Here is a 10,924-nt window from a genome sequence, read left to right as displayed (position 1 = left end):
GTACGTCGTTTACAACTTGTAGACTGTCGGATTCTAATCACCCGTCTGATTCCTGCTCATTATTCCCAATTTGTACCCAGTTTTACAGGATCGTACATGGACCGAGTGAGTAAGTGAAAGTCCTACACTTTTATTATTAGTTTAATTCCCTAAATATACATCAGTTATACGTCTCAGGTTAAATTAAAAGGTAATCGATATTAAAATCGATATCGGAATCATCTCTGAGCTCGAGCTCTGATTAAACATAACGGCACACGGCCGAGATCATCACCGCAGAGACGTGCCTCAGATATCTGCTGTTTACAGAAGGACATTTTGCATAACAGGAGACTAAATGATCAAAAGATGAGCTGTAGAAATGAAAGGCTAAAAAAAAGAGGGAAAGAAGTCCACATTAAAAATAAAGTACATACTGTAGCTACAAGTGGGAATATGATTAGCTTCTCACATGTCACTAATACAATAATATTTTGAACGCTTTTGGGGCTTTGTTTTTATTTTCTTTCCCAAATGAATTAGAGAGAAGTTTGTATTAATATGAGAAAGTACATCACTAATTTAGCTCGTATTATTATCATCTATCAAAGCGACCATCCTCTCCGAGCACCGACGCTGTGCTTGGGGGGGGGGGGGGATGTTCTGTGGTGGCTCAACTGGTTAATGCTCTGGGTTGTTGATCGGAGGATCGGGGTTCAAGGCCCCAGCACAACCAAGCTGCCACTGCTGGGCCCTTGAGCAAGGCCCTTGACCCTCCCTGCTCCAGGGGCACTGTATCATAGCTTCTCCTGCACAGAGCACACACCCTCTCATTCACTCCCACACACACTCTCATTCACTCCCACACACACACACTACGGACAATTTTCCAGAGATGCCAATCAACCTACCATGCATGTCTTTGGACCGGGGGAGGAAACCCCCGAGGCACGGGGAGAACATGCAAACTCCACACACACAAGGCGGAGGCGGGAATCGAACCCCCGACCCTGGAGGTGTGAGGCAAAACGCTAAGCCACCGTGCCCCCCCTATATTTATTCTATCTGAGAAATTTTAACAGCAAGCTTCTTTCATTACATTAACAGCATTTAGCAGATGCTAAATTATCCTCATCCAGAGCGACCTCTAATCTGATTTTTATACAACTGAGCAATTGAGGGTTAAGGACCTTTCTCAGGGGCCCAGCGGTGGCAGCTCGGTGGACGTAAGAATCGAACTCACGACCTTCTGATCGGTAGCCCAACACCTTAACCGCTAGGCTACGACATCCCTTCTTTCCCATCTTTCACATGTTTTCTTCTCAAACCAAACAGCTACAGGTTACAAGTTACAGTGAATTTTATTACACACTTCAGATTCCTGTAAGTGCCAACACCTGCATGGATGTGTCTGTTTTTGTGTGTTTACCTGCAGGGGATTACGGTGTAGTGGCACGCAGCGGGCTCTCGATACGCAGCCTCGAGAGCCATCGCGGGAAATTATCGTAAATTCATTGAAATACTGTGAAGTAAATTCCTGCCATAATCGTGCTGTTCTCTTCTCGAGGACTGACGTCTAAGCGTGGATTCCGTCTTGAGAGAAAATTGTCTTTGTAGAAATACAGACGCTAAAGTGCAGGAGGTCTCAGAAACTACTGTAGACTCTACACTCACGATTTGGAACCGGACAATGCAGCAGCTCAGATCTACTGAACAAAGCCAACCTCCTCACACTCATTGGTGCTTCACACTGTAATCTGTCACACAATCTGACAGCTCTGAGCAGCTCTCACTGTTTGTTTACTCCATTCTGTATCCCACTTCCTATTCACTGAAGTTCCACTTAAATAGAAATGTCATGACGGAATGGGAATTGCTAAAAGCGCTATACAGATATATATTTTATATGTACATATATTTTATCTAGTCCTATTCGAAGATTACTAAGAACCAAAGATCTTTACCATCTACATATTTCTGGACTTAATTATATTTCTTTGTTACACTAAGTGATTATGAGGTAGAGAAATGTGTTTAGAGACACATACAGTATGTCATGTGATACATGTGACAACCAAAAGCATATTGAGAAGGTGTTAAATGATGGATATGTGTCAGGTGAGAAGAGACTGAGAGGCTGTAAAAGGCAGATTTTTTACATAAAGCTAAAGCAAACAGATCCAAAATGCCAAAAGGTCAAGACATAGTGTAACTGAGCATGTGTGTGTGTGTGTGTGTGTGTGTGTGTGTGTGTGTGTGTGTGTGTGTGTGTGTGTGTATGTGTGTGGGAGTATGTGTGTGTGGAGTGTGTGTGTGTGTGTTTGTGGTGTGTGTGTGTGTGTGTGTGTGTGTGTGTGTGTGTGTGTGGGTGTATGTGTGTGTTTGTGTGTGGGATATGTGTGTGTGTGTGTGTGTGTGTGTGGAGTGTGTGTGTGTGTGTTTGTGGTGTGTGTGTGTGTTGTGTGTGTGTGTGTGTGTGTGTGGGGGGGGTGTATGTGTGTGTTTGTGTGTGGGATATGTGTGTGTGGGTGTATGTGTGTGGGAGTATGTGTGTGTGGTGTTTGTTTGTGTGTGTGTGTGTATGTGTTTCTGTGTGTGTGTGTGTGTGTGTGTGTGTGTGTGTGTGTGTGTGGTGTTTGTTTGTTTGTGTGTGTGTGTGTGTGTGTGTGTGTGTGTGTGTTTGTGTATGTGTGTGGGGGGGTGTGTGTGTGTATGTGTTTCTGTGTGTGTGTGTGTGTGTGTGTGTGTGCGCGTGTGTGGGTGTATGTGTGTGTTTGTGTGTGGGAGTATGTGTGTGTGGTGTTTGTTTGTGTGTGTATGTTTTTCTGTGTGTGTGTGTGTGTGTGTGTGTGTGTGTGTGTGTGTGTGTGTGTGTGTGTGTGTGTGTGTGTGTGTGTGTGTGTTTCTGGGGGGTATGTGTGTGTGTGTGGGGGGGGGGGTGTCTGAGTGTGTTGCATTCAGGTTAACTTCATGTATCCATTAGATACTAAACACAGATTATGTCATAATGATTTAAATGTGGGATGTGATATATATCTTAAAATAAGGACAAACTGTATCGTGTCTGACGAAGACGATGCTGTGAACATGAAGAGACGATTATAGAACTCATAACAGAATTAAATTAAAAACAATTACATTGTTTATTGTTAAGTAATGACTACTGGAGAATAAAATATAACACACTAAATATAACTAGAACAATCATTTACTGGGAAACGATTACATGGATGTCCCAGTGAGAAGATGTTGTTTATATGTATGTACGACTCTGTTTGTACCGAGCTGCTTCTCATTTACTACATTAATCAGGAGAAAGACCTCTGTGTTGGTTTGGAAACCGGCTAAGATTTTATTCTAGTCCCAAAAAAATAAAGAAGTTTAAGTGATTGCTCATGTCTGTCTTGTTGTTTACAATCATTCGTGTTCGATCCTCATCAATTGATTTGTTGTATGACTAAAAAAAAAACTGTTGTGCACTGTGTATTTTTTGTACTGTGTATCTCGGTGTTGTGTACAGCTGGAGGATTGTGTGTCTGGGCATCGATGATGTTAGTGTTGTGATTATAATTCAAGATTATGTCATTTAAAGGTGCGGTCTCCGTTGTTTGAAAGCCAATGTTGACATTTGAAATCACAAAAACAAACACGCCCCTAACCCAAACGGGTCCCACCCCTGTATCGATAGCTCCGCCCACACGTACATACGTAACCCAGGCGACTAACAGAAAGAAACGTGTCTTTATCATAGCTGAAGGGAAGAACAATACGATTGTAGATAAACAAACAAGCAAAAATGCCACACAAGCATAATGATGTAAAGGACAAAGGCATATATTAGTTCTGTGTAACAAAGCAAAACCAACGTTACTCACCTATCGAGAAGGAAAAAAGCGCCTCGGCGTCTTAAGTAAAGTCGGCCTCATATTCACAGGTGGGAGTTTCCCGAGTCGATAACTCCTGAGCTAAACGCTGTTACTACACAAAACGCGGTTGTAGCTGCCTCTCTACATCACTACGATAGAAAAGAGGTGTTATTTGTGTAGTAACAGCGTTTAGCTCAGGAGTTATTGACTCGGGAAACTCCAACCTGTGAATATGTGGCCGACTTCCTGCTCCTTCAGTTCTCTCCAGCGCTGGAAAGCTGATCCTATATTAACACGTCCTACTTCTTGTCCTTATCGTAAGTCTTTCTTCTCTTTCTTTCTTTGTTTTTATCCTCCATGTCGATGATAAAACCGCTTTCTGCTAACGTCACACACGCGCACTGAACACTCTCTCCGCCCATATCGACAAGACACGCCCCTTTCTGCTCATCGGCTACACGTTTGTTTTGTTTTTGTTTTGTTTGGCGGCCCGACGCGGTTTTCTGAAGCATTTCTCAAACAACGGAGACCGCACCTTTAACTGTCTGATGTTAAGTTTCATGTTATTCTTAATAAAATAAAGGATGTTCAATATTCTTTTGCAAAGATCTAGCCACACACCTGAACACACACCTGAGTGCTCCAGAACCCCAAAGTGCCCCAGCTTTATACAGATAGTTACTTCTTCAATTATTTTTGTTATTCATCTAACGTTTATTTTTTACTGTCAACTTAAATAATATGTCGTTTAGGTCCTAATAAATGCACACAGGGAATGGAATGAGGAAGGAAGTGTGTATGACGAAAACGCTACTGAATTTGGATGTCGGCGAAGTTCAAACCGTATCGGTGACCACATAACCGGTTAAGATCTACGATTGTATGTATACAAAAGTAGTAATCCCAGATTTAATCCCAGGTTTTCTTCCTACCTGCTAGGTCATGTGTAGAGACAGTGTGGAGGCACTGAAGTTTGGCATCCAGGAGCATCTGCACTTGTTCTTCTGCAGTGATCTCCCCATCAGGACCAGACTGTGTAAACACAACAACAGCTCTTCAATCTCACTTATCAGTTTCCCAGACACTAAGTGGTCCATTACTAGCACAGTAAATAAAAGCTTGTCTCATTTTCAAACCTGTCATGAGTTCTATGGAAAGTAATAGATTTATCCACAAGAAGCAGAAGCAGGAGATTAGGCATAATGTACCGAGCATAAACGGTACAATCGGAGATGTTTATCTTTCTTCCCACTGGGCCGTGTCCTCCCTCTTAGATCTTAGATTCTCACGTTCTGCCTAGCTGCCCTGTGGCTAAGCACAAGCAACATGGTGGAGTCGATTCCCTAGCCGTTCGATATCGGACCGGATCGCACACAACACTACAGGACAAAAAGAGGTGGGAGTTTCTTCTTTCACACTTCTTTAGTTTCTGAAAGAGATCAGCATACAACCAGTTTGGATGATCCCCAGGCTACAAAACTCATCGCTGTGAATACTAGCCACACTCTCCCAGGTGGGACAGTTGCCATGGGTTCCTCATTGTCTGATGGGCAGTGTATTGTCACAGGGACGGAGGTGGAATGTAGCCCCTTGGTGTGAGATCAGTACGCATAAATCCGCCAGACTTGAAGGCAGTCCACCTGGCATAGCGATTCTTGCTAGCCTGCCCAGACAATGTGATGATACTAAGACATTTATCATCGAGGCAGCATGAGGACAGATAGTCCTAACCTAGCCTGTTAGGTAACAAGGGAACGTGTCAGGAACATGACCCACATCTGTGGAGGCATGTCACAGGTCAACGTTTTTTTTCCAGGGTGGATCCAGTCATCGCTATTAGCGGAACACACTAATGGATTTAAAGCACAGCCCACCGATATAGGATACAATGGCCATGACACTATTGGCCCTGTCATCTACTATACACATTCAGCCACATTTTTACCATTAATTCATCACATTTTGTACAAAATTCAGCAAAAAAACAGATCTACTCGTGGACCCGTGACATCTTCACATCTGCTATTCAAAATACAGCAACAAACCACGAAGATCACGAAGGTCTGTTCATTAAATATGTTTACGTTCTTCTGTTGACCTTCGATAGATATTCCTCCTCGACTCTGACGGATAATTGTGCTTTGTTTTCTAACTGGAGTGTTGAAATTAGTCCATAGTTTGTCCTGGTTAAGCCTGACAGAAAAAATATCGATGTATCTGAGGAAAGACTGAGAAAAATGATCTTGATTTCCGGTGCTTATCTTAAACCCCGCTGAAGATACACTATATGGCCAAGAGCTAATGGATACCTCACCATCTCAATCCAGCATGCTTTTTGAACATGCTCTTGTCACGGATGCCTTAGACAGTTCCCTACCAGAACAGCAGAGGGCGAGCAGATGTCCTATACCTGTGGTCCCCAACCTTTTCTCACCGCGGACCGGTCAATGTTTGATCATTTTACCACGGCCCGCTGGGGGGTGGGGGGTGGGGGGTGGCGGCTATACAAATAAATTAAAATGAATAATTTTAATGTAATTGTATTTAAACATGCCTTTTTAACTCACTACAACGCTAAATCAATGAGAACCCTGAGCTTGTTTCTTTACAACGAGACGGTTCCATCTGGGGTAACAGGAGACAATGACACCCGAAGTGTGTCGCTTATGTCCAGTTTATTCCATTGTTTTGTTTCGGTTGCCGTTACTGCAGAAATCCCCGCTTCACACAGATAGCATGTCGGAAATGGTGATAGGGATGTAAGTGCTGTGGTGACAATCTCAGGGTATTCCGCCATGACTTTAATCCAGAACACCGGCAGAGTTTCTAACTTTCTAACGACGTCTGTTTCGTGCTCATTCATTCATTCATCTTCTACCGCTTATCCGAACTTCTCAGGTCACGGGGAGCCTGTGCCTATCTCAGGCGTCATCGGGCATCGAGGCAGGATACACCCTGGACGGAGTGCCAACCCATCACAGGGCACACACACTCTCTCATTCACTCACACACTCACACACTACGGACAATTTTCCAGAGACGCCAATCAACCTTCCATGCATGTCTTTGGACCGGGGGAGGAAACCGGAGTACCCAGAGGAAACCCCCGAGGCACGAGGAGAACATGCAAACTCCACACACACAAGGCGGAGGCGGGACCCCCCGACCCTGGAGGTGTGAGGCGAACGTGCTAACCACTAAGCCACCGTGCCCCAATTTGAGCAAACACAATATACACGTACACCAAGCACTGTTAAACATGACAGAGTACCGGTGAACAGAGAGAAGAGCGATACACACCTTCTCTCTCCACCAAAGCTACAACACCACTGCCGCTCGCAGCCACTCAGCTCCAGACGTCACCTAAACACGGCCCGATATCATGATATTTTGCGCATGCGCGGTATCGGTGTGGCTTTAGGTGACGTCTCTCAGCTCCCGGTTAACCTCTCGTCCATGGAAAGTCGCACAAACCCGAGAGATACTGATATAGTATATATGCTCCATATTGTTTTCTCTAATAAAACCCTCGTCTACCATTTTTTATCCCGGCATTTTCATTGAGACAACTGCACTTGACACCACTTGCAGTTTTAGCTGTTATAATAACTTCCGATCCTTTGTGAAGTCTTTTCACTAGATTTTGGCAACGTTTAAGTTCCAGCAGTTTTTGTACGATAAAAAAAGGCATTTGATATGATGATGTATAAGACACAGTTATAAGCCATAATTATGTCTTACTCAGTTAAATAATAAATAATTAAATCATTAAATCGTCAAATAAAACAGACAATTTATATAAAAATAATGACCAATGAAGAGTATCGAGTGTTTTTTTTTATATCTAATATTTGTAGAGAATTTATAAAAATTAAGATATTTTGGTCCCAAATATAAAATAAAAAATTGCAATAAGCATCATTACTTTACAGAATTCAGGTGATTCTTTAAAAAGCAAAGCAAGCTGCTGTTTGTTTTACTAGATACTTCATAACACAGAGAAATGCAAACATACAGTATGTAGGTGGATATGAGACTTGGAAGATTTTTTTTAACCCAGTAGGTTTCATGAAATTATAATACATACCCAGTGTTTGGTCACCTTTATAGATGAAATTAAATTAACAGCGTTGGTGTTAATTCAATACCGGAGATTTAGTTGTTTATTTCTCTCTTACTTTCGCATGGTCACTTGGTGGTATATTTTGTTATCTGGTGATACTGCAGTTATGTACGTAGCACAAAAAGAGTGAAGGAGAAGACCCAGTAAATGTGGGAGTGAAGAAAATGTGAATTCCAGTCATGTTGTTGCTTTGCAGAAGCGCTGGGAATCTGTGAGTCTCTAAAATAATTAATACCTGGGGGGGGGGGGGGGGGGGGTCATGGTGGCTTAGTGGTTAGCACGTTCGCCTCACACCTCCAGGGTTGGGGGTTCGATTGGGGGTTCACCTTGTGTGTGTGGAGTTTGCATGTTCTCCCCGTGCCTCGGGGGTTTCCTCCGGGTACTCCGGTTTCCTCCCCCGGTCCAAAGACATGCATGGTAGGTTGATTGGCATCTCTGGAAAATTGTCCGTAGTGTGTGTGAGTGTGTGAATGAATGAGAGAGTGTGTGCCCTGTGATGGGTTGGTACTCCGTCCAGGGTGTATCCTGCCTCGATGCCCGATGACGCCTGAGATGTGACCCGAGAAGTTCAGATAAGTGGTAGAAAATGAATGAATGAATAATTTCAGAAAGCAAAGTTACAGTCCAATCTGGATGTATATTTGGATCGAGTTTCTTGTCCGAAGCTGTAATCCAACCAAAGCCTTTATTTTTTATCAGTTATTTACCCCTTTATATTATAAGGTTTTAGCTTAGCTTTAATTTAATTAAGCTGGTATCATATATATGTGTTATTAATTTAACATACATTAGGTTTTACACCAAAATATTAATTAAAAGTCTTTATCTTACTGGGAATCTGGAGTATATCCGAAAGTGTTCAGGGGGCAAGACGGGGGGGAACCTCGGATGGGACGGAGAACTCGTTACACACAATCAAACACAAGCACAGTGTAGACGACTTAGAGACAATCAACCTAAAATGTTTGTCTTTAAACAGAGGAGAAAACCCCTGAAACACAGTGAGAACACACAAACAGGGACTGAAAACAATCCCCAACCACAGAGGGCATAGAAAATATGCTAACCACTAAGTCATCAGGATGCAACTGAGAAGAAGATTTACGGGTCTTTTTCAAGCCATCATGGTGCTGCTGAGATCTGAACATATGAACGTCTGAACTGTGACTCAGAGCCTTAACCGTTGAGTCACACAACTAGCTTGATCAGCGTGCAGTGATTCCAGCAACTGAACCACTGCATTAACTCCCACTAAAAGAATTTCAGAGCTTTATTACACCGATGTTTTTAAAAGCAGATATAATTAAACTCAAAAAGCGCACGCACACCTCCACACAAACCTTTAATATCCCACAATACATTGCATTTCTGTACAGAACCAGTGCTCTAATCACCCTAATTGTTTACAGTACAATCCTGTAACGTAATAATTATATACGATTTTGCTGTAAATAGATTAAAGTGATATCTCCTTTTATCTTATTTAGGATCAAAAGTAATTCACGGTCTAGGTATTTAAAAAAATATGATAATAAATTGTAATTAAAATAATTACTTTTCATTTAAACACACACACACACACACACACACACACACACACACACACACACACACACACACACACACACACACACACACACACACACAATACAGAACGTTTTGGTAAAGACTTGGAGAATAATATATTAAAGATAAATATAGACCATATGAAAGCAAGCAAGAGTTGTAATGGATGCTGACTGACCTGTGCATGTGCCAGTCTCCAGAACACCATCAATCTGGCCAAGTTCCACCAAAGTGTGTGTTTCATGTTGCCAGTCGGCAGAAATGGCTGAGATCGCAATCTCTCCGTAATGTTAGGAGTAGATTTCCATTGCCCAAAGCACACATACAGACATCACTTCCATTCCCCGTGATGCCACGCGTCCCTGCGCCACAGACACCGAAGAAGCGCGCGCTCGTTCACTTTTGTGCCAATAAATTAAAGTAGAGACTCACAAAGAGGTCGTGCGGTGAAACCTGCGGCGGTTTTATGCATGTCATTGCTTCCCGTCCCGATAGAGGTACAGTACAGTAGAGTCACAGGTATCACCGAGAAGTATAGATGAGCTCCGTTACGCGAATTCCTCCGGCGTCACAGTACAGCCTTGAGCGCGCAGCATGTGAGAAGTTTAGAGCTGAATTGGAGCCGTAGTAGAGCGTGTGATGTGCGTAACGGGGCGTGTACATGCGGTGACTGAGTGACTGGTTCAAGGGCTTTGGATGCTCGTGTGGATGAGACGCGCGTTTAAAGAGCATTTCTCTACTGGTGCTTTACTGTTTATTAACGTTTCTTAACTGGGTTTGTTCAGGTAAAGCATCACCTGTTTAATGTTAATAAAATAAATTAAAGAACATGGTTTATATCCCAACCCCTTTGCGTACAGTAATTATGATTACGCATTTAATCCGACATTACGCATTGTGTCTGCTGGACTCTGACCCGGCTATGTTTCCAGGGTTCATGTGTTCTTTTAGGCAAATGATGAAGGCCACGTGATGGAGATGAAGTGCAGCTTTACTCTGAACCGACATCACCATCACTGCTGGAAGGGAACTAAACGTACTGTGCCTTTTTGTTTTTTTTAATGCAGAAATGTGACGTGTGATTTGAACTAATAAGCGTCGGCTGTAATGCACAACGTTTTAAACTCGTTATTTATAGCATTATATGATCATTTATGCATTGATGCTCTTTGATACCAACCACCTGTTAATCACCCAGGTGACTAATCATCATCTTTCAGGTTAAAACCATTCTTCCTCATCAGTCTCTTGGCCATCATGGAACAGGTTTGATTCTCTCAGTTCCTGAGGATAAAAAAAAAGACACTTATGTCTTTGCGGAAACAGTTTTTTTTCAAAGCCCCACATACAGTACTGTATGTACATATTTTTGGTCACATGGTGTATATTA

The 10,924-nt window shown here is 42.6% G+C and overlaps 1 protein-coding gene across 1 annotated transcript in view; it reads right to left on the bottom strand.

Annotated features, from left to right (window-relative positions):
* pth2ra (parathyroid hormone 2 receptor a) overlaps nt 1-10,213 on the bottom strand; it is a 53,753-nt gene extending 43,540 nt beyond the window's left edge. The window contains exons 1-2 of the mRNA XM_027145361.2: nt 9,713-10,213; nt 4,778-4,877 (exon numbers count right to left, since the gene is read on the bottom strand). Coding sequence (XP_027001162.1) covers nt 4,778-4,877; nt 9,713-9,778 — 166 coding nt within the window. The 5' untranslated portion in view covers nt 9,779-10,213. The remainder of the gene's footprint in view (nt 1-4,777; nt 4,878-9,712) is intronic.
* Between the last annotated feature and the right edge of the window lie 711 nt (nt 10,214-10,924).

The sequence above is a fragment of the Tachysurus fulvidraco genome, chromosome 6 (assembly GCF_022655615.1).
Source record: "Tachysurus fulvidraco isolate hzauxx_2018 chromosome 6, HZAU_PFXX_2.0, whole genome shotgun sequence".
Classification (NCBI taxonomy): Eukaryota; Metazoa; Chordata; class Actinopteri; order Siluriformes; family Bagridae; genus Tachysurus; species Tachysurus fulvidraco.
Note: the sequence above shows the minus strand (reverse complement) of the source record. Positions and strands in the feature narration are given on the sequence as shown.